The sequence below is a fragment of the Chenopodium album genome, chromosome 23, assembly GCF_948465745.1.
Source record: "Chenopodium album chromosome 23, dcCheAlbu1.1, whole genome shotgun sequence".
Classification (NCBI taxonomy): Eukaryota; Viridiplantae; Streptophyta; class Magnoliopsida; order Caryophyllales; family Amaranthaceae; genus Chenopodium; species Chenopodium album.
Genome location: NC_137856.1, coordinates 3598665 through 3613521, shown reverse-complemented (window position 1 = coordinate 3613521; position 14857 = coordinate 3598665). Strand labels below are relative to the sequence as shown.

The following is a 14857-nucleotide window of genomic DNA, read 5'->3' as shown; positions in this document are numbered from 1 at the left end:
CACATGGCAAATCTAACCCAACTTAATGACCTACCTTAGACCCAAACTATATAGTTGACATTGTGAACTTGTAGGACACACCCCTGAGGCCCTCACATTCAAAATGACCCTGCCCAAACATTAATGTTTTTGTTGTAGGGAGTAGAGGTAGTGGGGTATCCAACTATCCACTATTAAAAGTTGAAGTTGAAGAAAGAAAACAATTCTTAAAGTTCGGATTATTTTAAAATAATTCAAAATTGATATTACTAAAAGAAAATTGAGCAAAGTTTAGATTATTAAAACTAATTTTTCCATTATATTATTAGTCACATTGGTAACCATATGCCTACAATTTGCTTAACTACATTCATTTATGCCATCCTAAAATTAGACAGGGAGATTATGAAGTTATCCGTGAATATCCGTGCATCAAATTTTGTATGTTGTTCTATATATTATCATCACATGCAAATGCAAGCATATTATAGTTGATACAATGTCGTCTATATTGTTGATTCATTGTATCATTAAACTTTATAAGTGATTATGTCGTTTCATAATTTTGATAGAATGAAATTTTTTTATAATTTCGTAACCATAATCCAAGCAAGCAATCAATTGAAGTATCAAAAACTTTCACAATAAGAGAACAAATCCACACATGGATGGGAGAAAACATCTCATAGAAAGGGAGCTAGGAAAAGATAGATAAAAAAAACTAAAAAGGTAAAAGAAATCGAGGCTCACCATCCTAATAATGGTGGATGGTAGCCCTTGAAGGAATCCAACTATAGGGTTTTATTAAGGGTCGGGTTGGAGTATTTTTTTTTGTTAATCATTAATATATGATTCATGAACATCCTGATTGATATGAGTTTTTTTTTTTTTTTTTTTTTTTTTTTTGGAATTAGTATATTATAAATGAATGAATCAATTATCCAAATTTGATCCAAACATGCATGCATCCTAGGGTTTTTTCCAAAGGCGTTATAATGGATACTAATAGCCGTCTGGAACTGTATTAATATATATTCATATGTGTACAGTGTATAATTATATAATTTAATGATATTGTATGATATTGATATCAATATCCGATCCCTATCAATGTAACATAACTGCATTCAACTATGCCATATCCTACAAATCATACACATACATTATGAAATTATCCGTGGATATCTATGCATCAAATTCTTTATATAACTCCATTATCATCACATGCAAGAAATCTTCTTCATCAAATGCCGAATCTCAAGATATTAACAATTGATATAATGTCGTCTATATTCAACTTAGAATATAATAATCAATATCCTATCCTTTGTCACTAAAATCTTCAAATCAAATCCAGTTTAGTTCAATGTATTTGCTTTCTTAATTGTACACTCAAATATCCATTAAAACCAAGTAATTCATACACTATAAGTAAAACGAGCAAGAGATAAAATATTTCAAGTAACTTTGAATTCAGATCATATCAAGTCAAATCCACAATAGTTCAATTACCATTAACAATCACCATGACTTAAGTTTACACGAAAACACCAATGATTTAAGACCGACACAGATGGGTGAATATGAGCCACAGAAAACCTAGCCACAAAACATGAATGCAACTCATTGAAGATCCCAAGAAAAAAACCAAAACCAACCAAAAAAAATCCCCTTTCACATCATCATAATTCATTCACTCATTCATTCCATTGAATTTGACTCTCTTCTACCCAACTCAACTCCAAGCAAAAAATAAAGCAAAGACTAGACTCCCAAGTGTTATACCCTCTTACCCCAACCCCAAATATTAAGGGCTTAGGGTCCCACACCACAGACAAATGTGGGCCCCACAAAAACCACACACATTAAAATAAGGCCTTCCACACGTTAGCGCAGCCAAAACCATCACACAACAAAAAGGCAAACACATTCTTCTTTCTCTCTCTTCTTTCTCTCTCTTCACCCATCATCATCCATCCATCCATCCATCATCTTAGTTAGCATAATCATCAGAATCTCCCTTTCTCTCTCTACTTTCTCTCTCCTCAAGTTCCTATCATCTTCGTCTCTTTCTTCGCCACTCAACGCTACCTTCTCTCAGGTTTTCCCCCCTTTCTCTCTCCTCTTTTTTTCTTTTGTATTTTTGTTGAATTCTAACTTTTTTTAAATTGATTTAATTTCGCCGTTTTTTTTTTTGATGTTTTTTGCATTTGTGTAATTGATCTGGAATTTTTGAGAAGTTTCTGGAATTTATACGAATTTGTGTTTATTTTGTGTTTTATTGATGATTTGATGAAATTGATGATGATGATGATGATTTTTGATGATTTGGATATGAAACCCTAGAGTAGAGTATGATTTGTGAATTTGTGTGATTTTTGAGGTTTAAGAGTGATAATTGAATGGTGATCATGGTGTTTTTGTGTCAGTATAATTGCCACGGGTTGTCGTTTTCTTGTTACGATTATGATTTGGACAATTTTGTTTGTTATACGAGAAAGAAATTAATTAATGAAGTTGTACGGAGTAGTAATTATTAATTTTTTTACGCGAAAAAGTTTGATTATGCATTTATTCTTCAAGATTTAGAGAATTTCCGTATTTACTTCTTCAATTCAATCCATACTCAAGCGTATTCGAAACTAAATTTATGATATACTTATATGAAGAATATTTTTGAGGTTTTTTTTTTTGAAGACAAGCATATGATTGAATTGGATTAGGGAAAATTTTGTGCTAAATTATGCTGAAATTCAGTTTTATGAGCTAAAGATCCCTAATGATTGTTTGCTCTCTGAAAGTGATATATGCTCTTTACGACTAATTACCTGCTCGTTTTAAGCTGGTTCCATTGATTTGTGTCTCAAGCATGCCGGTGCTTTCTTTTGTGAAGAGCTCCTATGGTGTGTGAAGCTATTTTGCATAAGCTTATTGGCACAAGTCTAGAAATTTTACTTTCGATTTCCTCAGATGAAATTTGCTTTCTGCACTGCATTTTGTTTTTCTTTTGTAATGATATTCAGGGAAGTTCTACAGATTTGAGTTTGTTGTACCTGCTTGTTGACAGGAGCTACAACTGTTATGCGAGTGTCTTCTGTCTGGATTTCTTAAAGTCCTCTAATCATGTCAGGTGGGGACGTCAGAGGCCCCTCTGGTGAAGAATTACAATGGGTATGAACGGATGCATTATATTAAGGTTTTTGCTTCATGATCTTGGTTGTTATAATGTTGGACTATGAGGGATATTGTTTTCAAATAAAGGCAAGATCTTTGACTAGATGTCTTTAAGAGTCATTAGAATTTTCTTTTTTCTATTGCTATATCATCTTATAGTTTTGAATTAACCTGTTTTAGGAAACATATCTGTTTGTATTTTTTTTTGTGCTCTTTTTTTACCATTCATCTTGAATTCTTCATATTTATTACTTTTTTTTTTTGAGAGGGTTTTAAACTTCCTGGCTGGGTAGCTCTGAAATTAATCATTGAGTTTCTCTTTTTCACTCTCCAACACCCCCCAGGATGTTATGTTGATTACGATCTCCTTATTGAATACTATAATGATAGCAATATCTAGGGTTGACCCATTTTCACAATGGCAGGTAAAAAATCTTATAGAGCGATGCATTCTACTGTACATGAGTAAGAAAGAAGCTGTGGACATGATCACACGTACAGCAAATGTGATGCCTACTGTTATCGAAATTTGTAAGTTTATGTAATTTATAATACATACCCCTTTCAGCCCTTTTCTGTTATATGGTACAAGTAACATGTATGCATGAGAAAGGAGGATCAACATTGCAGGAAGATATAAGTGTGTTTAATAATAGTAGCTATTACTTTTTTAGAGGAGAACGTTGGAATTATATGTCGCAAGTTTGAAACACTACTTAATATGAGACCCCATAAATCTGAATAATACTTCAAAGGGGATGCAAAGGGTATATAAATATACTTTATTTAGCAAAGTTTTAATAATGTTGGTGAAACTCTCATTAACTTGCCATCCAATTACATACGATGCTTCTCTCTCTCTCTCATATTCTAGAGATGTAATGAGTGCACCTTGCCAGTTGCTATTTCTGGAAGGTAATACTCCAGAAAATGGGAGAAATTAGGCTCTTTTCTACCCCTATTTTTCACCTGTTGCTGGGTGCTGTACACTCAAATGTAAACTATAAACATCACTAGTGAACAGTAGTTGTGTGATCTTTTGTCATTTTAGAGCCAATACTCAAGAGCCTTTTCAATTCATTTGAATTACATCAATTTTGTGGAAGCGTCTTGTCCCTTTTTCTGCAGAAATAATTTGTGCATAGGAATCTTTGGCTTTTACTAAGGATTAAAGTCGGTTAAAGGAAAACACAAGCTTGGAATTTGTTGGAGCATTCGAAAATAGGTTGTTGTTACAGCTATATAGGTGATTTAAGGGGATGGGGATCCTGCTTTGAATGTTGCTTTCTTTTTCACATTTCCTTTCATGTAGGACTTAAAGTTTGGAACCAGGGCTCTTTTTGCTTTGCAAATGTAAATTTTGAGGTGTATCAATAGTTATTTCTTATCCTAGGTCAAGATAGTGTCTCTTAGTTCTATCTTTAAGCTGCTTGAAGCAAACTTGTTAATGGTAGTTAAGTACTGGCAGTGTAGTTTTTTGTCAGTGACTTCCAAAAGTGGGTATGAAATTGTGGAAATTGGGGAGTAGAAATTAGAGATTGGGAATACATTTAATAGTTTGCACTCCCTTGTTTGGTGTGTGGTAAGGAAGTGAGAATAACTTGAGAATTGTTATCTTGTTTGTGGTTTAACTATCCTTTATTACACTTGTGATGTTTCTAGCTATATGTGATAATCAAACTGGAACTAGGGGAACACAAACAAGGTTGTGCTCTTAAAGAAATTGTTGTAAAAAATTCTACCAAAAATAAAAATAGAAGGTGAAATAAAAAATCCGGAATAATGAATTCTACCTCCCTCATTTATTCATTCACTAGGTGAGCTCCTATACAGTGCAAGCCGTGCAACTGCTAACAAATTCATTGGATATAAGTACTTTAAATTTAAATAGGGGAATAAATCCATATTACATACACTTATAAAACAAAATTAAGTATAACAATATTCTTAGTTTTATTGCTAGCCTACTTATGGAAAAGGATGGTTCTTTGACATAAACATGATTAATTATTACAATAATTTATGCAAACCTTACATAAAGGAAGCCCCAAAAAACTAATCAAATTTTCAATCACGTGAAATTAATGAGAGCTCCCAGGCATAACAACACTCTTTTTGTAGAGTATCATCACTTTGCACCCAAGCCACCGGTCCACACCATTGACAGCATTTTGCTTTACACCTAATGTACTCCTGCACAATTAAGATCGTTAAAACACCCACTTATTAGAGTAGCAAAACTTAGAAAGTTACTCTGGTAATTTAATAATACCATCACAGAGCTACGTTAATTGAATAAAGGAATTAGACACTTCATTAACTCAAAAAGGAATAAATTAAATTGAAGAATAAAAGGAATAATTGATAATACCTTCACATGTCTCTCTCTCTTATTTTTTCATATTACCACAACCAAATATTAGGGCTCAATAGCCAGAAACAATTTCACAGTTTGTGACTGTACCCAACATTTAAAACCATGGGTGGCATGGTCTTTTTTATGGTTTTTTCTGATTTTCTAAGCTCTGGCACTTTTACCTGGCCACCTGGATAACGTAAATAATTGAATTGAGGCCCATTTATTTTATTTAATTATTTTAATTGTTAATGTTGTGAAATCATAAACGAACACCAACTCTTTGTCATTATAATAGAGATTCCAAATTGCAATCTGGATTCCCTTTTCCCACTAAAGATCAGCTGTTTTCTTTTTATGTTTGTTAACTTTACTAGTTATTTTATCTTTTTGTAGTATGGAATCGACTTGAAGCTGAGAATCAAGAATTTTTTGAGGCTTATCATATTCGATTGGCATTGAAGGAACAAATAAAGCGGTTTAATGAACTGTTGAAGCGGCAGGGGGAGCTGATGGGCAAATCTCCTGGAGTTGCTCCTATGCCAGCTACTAATGGAGCGCACATGGCACAATGTAAGACTGATACTAGGGACATATTTTATCAGGAAAAAAATATGCCTTGTGTTTTACCAGTTTTAAAAAATAAGATCTGGTTTGGTATGAATCTTTTTGGTAAAGTCTTACCTAAATTAAACAAGAATGAGTTTAAGGTGAACATATCAGAGACTATACACACACACACACACACACACACACACACACACACACACACATATATATATGCATACACACACACACACACACACACACATATATACATATGTGTGTATATATATATGTGTATATATTTGGGGTCAAATGAGAAGTTTTTTAAAATGAGAAGGATGAGAAGGATTTTATGTGCATAATTTTTGTACAGAATGTGCGTATTTTTTTTAACTAAATGTGCAAATATTTTTTGACTCAAAATCGATGTGCATAAATTTTGAATAAAATGCGCATGATCTCACTTCTAAATATGCAGAATATTTACTCCACTTGTTCATTCACCTAACAGAGCCTACTTTTCTCCCTCACTCATCTTCTGTGTACATTAATGATACATGTGTTCTATCGAAAGAACCTTAAATTACTTGTGTATAAATTTTAAACTAATTATGCATAATATTTACTTCATTTACTCAATCATCAGCTTTAAGACTCTACCATTCGCTCCCTCATCTTCTGTTGTTGCAGGTATTAAGCTAACTGTTTTAGCAACAAGAATACTAATTGTGAATTCATCCAATTTCAAGTTATTTAGGAAGACAATACAACTACTAAAAAATATGTATATATTGGAATAATACTTGCTTATTACTCTGTATCTCCTCGCTGTGGTGCCATTGACGACATAAGTTTGAGAATTTTCACCAAATTAGAATAAGAACCATGAGTAATAAATTTAGCAACATAAAATTAGGGTTATTGATTAATTCCAAAAGTTATATACAAATTTAATCTTAGCTTTGAACAGAAGTGGGGGATTAAGGTGTGAGAAATACAAAAGTTATGGAGTTGTGTTCCTGTGGAAAAAGGAAGCAATAAACAGAGTTGTATATGGATGAAGGTAGCAGCAAATGTTATCAGGTTTTTCATTCTGGTCAGATTTTTTTTAAAAAAAATACTGGAGTTGTTTCCAGCTTTTGCATGATCCGTTGGATTAGATTATTTGAACGGTTTGGATTCCTTCTCATCCTTCTCATTTTAAGATCCTTCTCATATATATATATCAGTTCCTAATCGTTAAATGTTATGCTTAAATTGATTATACAAAATACACTGCAGTTTCTGTTATAAGTCTTCTATGATTGCAAAGTTTGAGGGTTTGAGTTCTATCACTTAAGTTGTCTCAATGTGTAATTACTTGATGTGTTTCTTATGCCTCTATTTTATTTGTAGCCCCACTGAGTATTATATTAATATGTTTGTGCATCTCTTAACAGTCCAACAAAATGCTGGCTGCTATGGTACTATTGATCAGACCGGACCATCTTTAACACCGGAGAGCTTACAACCTCATATTGCTCCAAGTTTACCCAATTCCTTCACTAATGGTGTATCATCCTTGCAAATTCCTTCACCTTTTCCGTCCAGAACAATTGATTACCAGCCTAACTCACTTCATATTCAGAACTCTAGTTCCTTGAGATTGATGCAAGGTTTGAATGGAGGGATTGTTAAATCAGAAAGTAGCTATCCTTCCAATTCCTCAATTTTTTATGAAGCTGATCCACATCTTGGTGAAGCGCATGGCTCCATGGAAGATCCATCTATTGCAGCTTTTGGTGGTTTGGAAGCAAGCTCACAACCGTTAAATGAGACACTGTTGGGTATCAATGGCTCTTTTGAGCAGCTGGGACCCAAATTCTATGGTCTTACCAGTTTAGTTTATTCTAGTATGTTTTTACTTTGCCCCTTCTTATTGATTACTCCAGGATACTTTTGACTTCCTTGATATTCTGTAATTGGTCATAATATTTGCCAATTGTTCTTCATTTGATCACCTTATTGTCTTTATTGTACAACTAGGATGAAGTTAAAAAGTTATGTTGTCTGAAATGATGATCTAGGATTTCATTGTTCCCGTCTAAAGTTTGACTATGTTGTCTTGGACAGATGGATTAGAGAATTACACAAATTCAGCTCTTATGTCTACAGAGACGGAGAACATCCTTGCTGCCCGAGACAGGGGTGAATTAGCAGGTGAGATGCTTTTACCAATGATACTTTGTTAGTTTGTTGATACTTCTGTGGGTCTCTAATATATGCTGTGGGTTAACAGAAGGAAACAAGGTGCCATTGACACAGAACTATCATAATTATGAAGATTTTGGAAGTGAGTGATTTAATTATATTGGTAAGATGTTCCTTGATTATTGACTTAAGTTGCAGCAGTCATTTTTCTGTTGAATGATATGTTTGCATTTTCCTATACTTTACTCAGTTATTGTATATTTGCAAAATGGAAAGTGAGTGTGTATATAAGGCTAAGCACAGATCAACCTGGCTTCTATGTTGGTTTTTGATGGTTTATGTCGATAGATCAATTGTATGATTATGCGATCAAATAGAGCTTATGTAGTATTATTTTGATAAGGGAGGAATTTTATGAATACATAAATTTAGTACTGATGGAGGACAAATTTAAACATAGAATTACAAATTTATTCATGAATTAGCCTATTTCCATTGCATGTGCCCAATAGAATTATAGAATTATTTTTGAAAACCCAAGCCTTGGCTTTTAAAGATGCAGTCAACAATATCACTTCATTTCAGTAATCTATCACAAGAGGTAGCAATTCTCTTAATAGTTTAGTGCTTTGCCCACAATAACTTCTTGTCTACTTTTCCTTTGCCCTACAAAACCCCACGAATTGAATCAATCCATCTTTTATCGAAGGGTGGGTCCTTGATATGGTTGTTAAAAGCAAACTTCATAGATTATTTGCCAACATATTTTGAAAGAAGACATGTGGGCAAAGCCTTTGTTTCCACAACATATCACTATTAAATAAGAAATTAGTGCCTAAATTATACTCCCTCCATTTTCTTATATTTTACTCACTTTTGACAACCTTTTTTGGATGGTTCTTTTTTTTTTTTTTTTACATGTATCTTTTTATCTTTGAAATTGGGACACACCACTTTTGCTCTCACAAATAATGTTTTTAAGGGTCACATTAACATTCTACTTTTTTCTGTCTCCTAAATTAAATGTAATTCTTGGTTTCCGTGAAAAGAGTTAATTTTTAATAAAATAAACAAAAAAAATAAAGGGAGTATATATATCAAAATTTCTAAGGGAAATTCTTAATGGTAAGTTGGTAACACTTAATTATCATTTATGTCTTTGGTCAGGTAGAAAAATCTTAAAACTTCACAAATAGCCCTTTATTTCAATTATAAACTAGGCATTACATCAATGATTTTAATGAGAAATATGTAAAATAATTAATCAACCATGGTTAATCTATTAATTTATTTTTTTTGAAAATCATCCCACCATTGTTGAAACCAACCCCATCCTTTCTATATTTCAACACCATTTTTCTAAAACACCTGCTTAATATAGATTGAAAGCTGTTAGGCATGAGATGGCTATGAGCCTTGGAGTTGCTCTTGGACAACAAGCAACGATTATGGTGGATTACTCTTGAATTTGCTTGAAATTGGAAATTGTATTGTAATGTAAGTAAACAATAACTAAATAAATGCATTTGGTGTTTAAATTTCTGTGAGTGTTAGGGGTTTTAAGGAGTTGAGCCTATACCGATCAAGCTCCACATCTGTGAGCTTCGAGTCTTTGACCCGTGTCTCGTTCCTCATATGTTGTTTCTAGTCTCAAATTTTTATTTTAATCAAGTCCTCTCTTTTTCCAACCTGCACAAGTTATTAATTGGCCTTTAGTATTGTAATACAACTTTTTAGTACACCCACTATCATAACAATTTTATCAAAATTTGCATGTTAGGTTGCTTGCAGCCTTGCAGACCTTGTATAAGTTGTATCATATCAATACATTGATTAATTAACATGAATTGTAATTTAATCTTTCCCAAAAATAAAGACATTGAGCGGTGGTTAGTTCTTGGAGATACAGGCCCGTCGATCGGTGTTCCTTTCATGGTAGGAGAATGAAAGGCTCTGAAGGGATATGAAATACGAAAAAGGCTAGTTTTATGTAGTTGTATTTTGTTTGTTGTAACTTTGTAAATGTTATCGATAACAGAATAACGAATAAGGGCCAATTTGGGAAATGTCCAAATTAAACAATGACACCCAAAGCTTAATTTTTAATAGAAATTGTATTTTTGGCAACAAGTTAGCTTATAATAAAAATTTTAATAAGAAAAAAATTATTTCAAGCTTGTTACTTATGAGAGGCTAGGCTTATTAACACCTCTTAGTGAGAGTAGACAATTTTAGTGAATTTTGTTTAAAATTAGGGTCTATATGTTTTGAGTGTGAGCGTGTGTTTTCTTTCTCGAAGGGAAGGAACAAAAAACAAGTAGGAGTTTGTTGTTTGATGGATTGAATTCAGATTTAAGATTAGGGGTTATCAATCATTTGTTCTTATATTTTTTCAAAGATAGAGAGAAGTGGGTTTAATTATTATGAAATATATTGTTAAATAGGTATTAATATAAAGTTTTATAATATCTACTTTTTTATTATTTTACTTATAGTTAATTATATATACTTCCTCTGTTTTTTTACTACGCTTTTATTTTCACGGTCTTCTAGACAATTTTTTAAGAGGAAAGAGATAGAGAGAAAAATAAGAGGGACCCATGTTTGTAGGAGAGAGATAAAGAGAAAGATATGTCAAAAATGGAAAGTTTTGCAACTAATTTACAATTTTCAAAATAAGAAAGTGTAGCAACAAAAAAGAAACGGAGGAAGTATTTAAAGTCAAAATAGTACATTGGCATGTGTGTCATGTTTGACTATATTGAATTTTCTGGGATGGAGAGACTATCATTATATTGGGCAATTCATTTTGCAATTTCTGTAATTTTCGCCAATATATTACATACTCTGTCTCCAAATAAAAATCCCATTTTTACCTGAAAAACATGTCCGTAAATAAAAGTCCCATTCACCTTTGTTTAATTTTACTCATTTATCAACCAAATCCCACTATCTTATTTTTCGCATTCACTTTAAATCATTCATACCCTATATTTATTTATTTATTTATTTATGTTTTTATAAAATCACCTACCTAAAACTGTCTGTTAAAGGCAATTGAAACTTTATTTGGGGCTGAGGTATTATTACAAATTTAGATTTTAATGGCATAAAGCCGGAGAAAGAGTGGGACATGGTGTGAAAGGAAAGCTAGAACGATGAATTTAGTAGGGAGTGAATAAAGGAAGCTGTAAAAGAGGATGAAATGGAGGAATTTAGTGAAGAGGAAATTGAGTTAAGAGGTAAAATGTTGAAAAAATGAGCAATAAAGTTGAGTGAAGAAGTATGACAGAATTTAGTGGATTGGAAAGTGTAAGTGATGTCGTGTCAGTCTTGAGATGGATTAGGTAGGGTATTTCAGGTTATGTGACCAAATCCAGGTAGCAACATATGTGGTTTAGTGACCAAATCCAGGTGGCAACTTATGCTTAAAAATTATCAGGTAGTCTTAAACACTTTTTTTTATAAGACATCTAATTGGAAAAAAGAGTTAATTAAATTGGTTTTCACGTTCTTAAGCACATGTAAGTTGGTGTCTAGATATCTACTTAATGGAAGATATCATTGTCCAGAACTTACTATAGCTGTATATACTGTCATCCAGGTTTGATTAACTGTAATTCAATGGTTATGAACCTTAATGTTGCTGCTGCTGCATGTCATATGTAATATGTCGTGTTCTTACACCAATATCCTGATTGTGCATTGTTCCTGGGATTTATTGTTTGGATGTGAGAAGTGTGAGAAGACTAAGAAATTCATGCACATTATGTATATTTTAGATCTATGATATCATATGTTTGGATGATGAGTGTAGCCTGTTAGGTTGTTATTGAGTATTTTTTTTTATTAAATAAAGAAGTGTTGGGTGATTGTTAGTGGATGTCTTCATGATATCTACTACAATGGCAGGGAAATCCCACCACACACTTATCGCACTATGCATAGATGAATTTTTAGTGTTTTTGCTTCACCTAATTTCACTTATCTAATTTATTATATTTGAACTTTTTTAGGCTTGAAGTTAAATTATTTTGGACGCTAGTTAAAACTGAGAAGGCATTTCCTGTTCTTAAACTTTACTTATTTTATTTTTTTTAATGATAGTAATCTTCTTATACATTACTAAGGCTGTACTTGGACTAACATATAGGGTGATGTCCATGAATTAACTAAGGAGGCACGACCTTTCACCTTTGTGATTAATTGGGGCCCAAAATGGCAGTGAATGGTTGCTTACATTATTATTAAATCATGATGCTGCAACTCAATTGTAGTGAACCTAAAACCAAGGATTCATGTTGGTAGGCTTAAGAGCCCTATATATTTGCTGGCTGGTCTTTGTTCCCAATTTTGATTAAATTCTGGGCACACCCTACTCAGTGGATGAGCGGCTTCCCAACTGAACTTCGCCATTGTGATGCTACTACATTATGTATGATGTAATAAGGTTTGACCTTTTAGAACTTTTTCGTTTTACTTGAGGTTCACAAAGAAGGCATGAACAAATGAGATAGCCAAAAATGAGTGTTTCGCTTAGTGTCGTCATGAGATTTTCTTCTTATTTTTTAAGGGCTTAGGTGATCAGTGATTATCTGTCATTTGTCTGTTCATAATGTTAGATATTTTCAATTTCTGGGAAGAGCTTAGCTTTTTGGCTGCTCCTTTTATTCTTCCTGATTTTACAAAAGAAGAGCAAAGTGAAATACAGGTCAAAAGAAGAGCTTACCTTCTGTGGAGGGTAGGCTTTGTTTGTTGTGTACTGCTCTTGTGATTCACTATTGGCAGATGGCATGGGAATGCTGCAACCTTAATGGATTAAGCTGATCTTATATAATAAAAGACTGCCAGCAATCGCAACATTACCATTTTGTTAATCTTCATAGGATTTGCTTATCTTTGTTTTCCGTACAGTTCTCTCTCTCTTTTTTTTTTTTTGGTAGTGGTGGGGGGACATGCTTACAATTGGCACTGTAAAATTTTCTGTTGGGGAGAGTGCTGAGAAATCACTCAAGTCGATGGCAAGATTCAGAGGATGTGAGAAAGAACAAATTAACGAATGCAAAACAAATAAATAACACACAGATTTAAGTGGTTTAACGATAGTGTGTTGGCTACGTCCACGAGCAAGCGAGAGAAGAGCTTTATTGATCTTGAGGAATACCATATTACATATTGAAACAATGTGCAAGTGTTTTTTTTTTTTTTTTTTGGTTGTTGTTGTTGTTGTTGGGGGTGGGGGAGAGCTGGGGGAAAGGATTTAAGCATACCAAGTAGTTTAGTTGATTTAAGTGTTAATGATTCTTCTGTGAATAGGGTATGTACTGCTATGTATTTAACTTCTTTTTTCTTCTGTGGGCAGGTTAGTTTGTCAGTCAAGGCAACATTTATATGTACATATGATTTTAGGGACAGACCGAGTCTTTGCAGAGTTAAATACTTTTTTGCAGAGGTACATAAATTGGTGTGCGTACTCCAACATTTGTTGATGCTTCCATGATGAGAAGGGTGACAGTTCAAGTCTAGAAGACAAAAGTGTTGTGGAGATGTGTAGCAACTTTTGTTTAGTGTTTGGTTAGTCGTACAAAGTAAAATTTTAGGAAAAGCTTAATGGGCGAGTAATGAACGTCTTATTGTGACTTCTAATCTGGATTTTGTAAGATGAAATTGATTAACATAGCCTTTTCTTTTTTTGTGTGTTTGATTGAAAACTGGAACTTTATTCACGATGTAGGTCGTGATTTTAGGCTGCAGTTCCCTTCATGCTATAATGTTTTATGATTTGGGGGAAAGAGGAGGCGGTATACAGAATTAGGTTGTTACTCTGTATGTGGTTTATGTTCTGCAACTACCAGAATATTGCAACAGTTTACCTCTGTAAGCTTAGGCTTAACTTCTTTTGAGATTGCTTAAATGAGCTGGACATGTGAAAATGAAAAGTGCTCAAAAGCCCGGAGATCGTGGTATCTCCTTCTGCAATTTCTTGGTAATGATCTAGTGCACCTAATTTTTTTATAACTCATAATATTCATGTTACATTTTCTCTATCCCAAAAAAGATTTTTTTTATTTTTCTTTTCCTCACCTAAGAAAGTAAATTAATGCGGTTTTTACCCCTTAATTTCTATAGTTCTTAAAACCTTTTGAGTTTAGAATCAGTTTAAATTGATAGAAACTCACATTCTCTATTTCTATTTTGTTGTTTGAAGATAAATAAAGCTACGTACCATTATTATTTTTTTTTTCTTTTTCAAATGATGCATAAACCATGTCATTAGGATAGAAAAAAGAATGTAACAATCACAAAAAGGTTTACGGAGTAACTTTTTATATCGACCATACAACATTCACTATACCTTGTTATTAATATTTTTATTAATAACGTATTGATGCTATTTATCTTTATGTTGGCCAGATTGTGGGCAAATATTACATTTCTATTCGTTATTCTAACTAGCGAGGAAAAATGGAAGATAATTATCAGCTATTAAGTTAATGTCTGTAAACTATCAAAAAAATAAAATAAAAGAATAGTTTGATGTCTGTAAAAATCTTCTTGATCTCCCACTCTACTTCACCCACTCTTATGGAGGTGTGGATTAAATTAGTTGAA

At 32.9% G+C, this 14857-nt stretch overlaps 1 protein-coding gene across 5 annotated transcripts; it reads left to right on the top strand.

The window, feature by feature from the left end:
* Positions 1-1874: 1874 nt before the first annotated feature.
* On the top strand, positions 1875-13927 carry LOC145607899 (uncharacterized). 5 transcript variants are annotated; one of them, XM_081663498.1, is made up of 8 exons: positions 1875-2080; positions 3047-3150; positions 3579-3684; positions 5906-6082; positions 7495-7947; positions 8168-8254; positions 8334-8387; positions 13608-13927. In XM_081663498.1, the coding sequence occupies exons 2-8, from the start codon at positions 3103-3105 to the stop codon at positions 13610-13612; spliced, it is 930 nt and encodes a 309-aa protein (XP_081519624.1). In that variant the 5' UTR covers positions 1875-2080; positions 3047-3102; the 3' UTR covers positions 13613-13927. The 5 variants fall into 5 exon arrangements, with proteins under 5 accessions (XP_081519624.1, XP_081519623.1, XP_081519622.1 ...); XM_081663497.1 differs by having other exon boundaries at positions 8334-8408; positions 13613-13927; XM_081663496.1 differs by having other exon boundaries at positions 3016-3150; positions 8334-8408.
* The last annotated feature ends 930 nt before the right edge of the window (positions 13928-14857 follow it).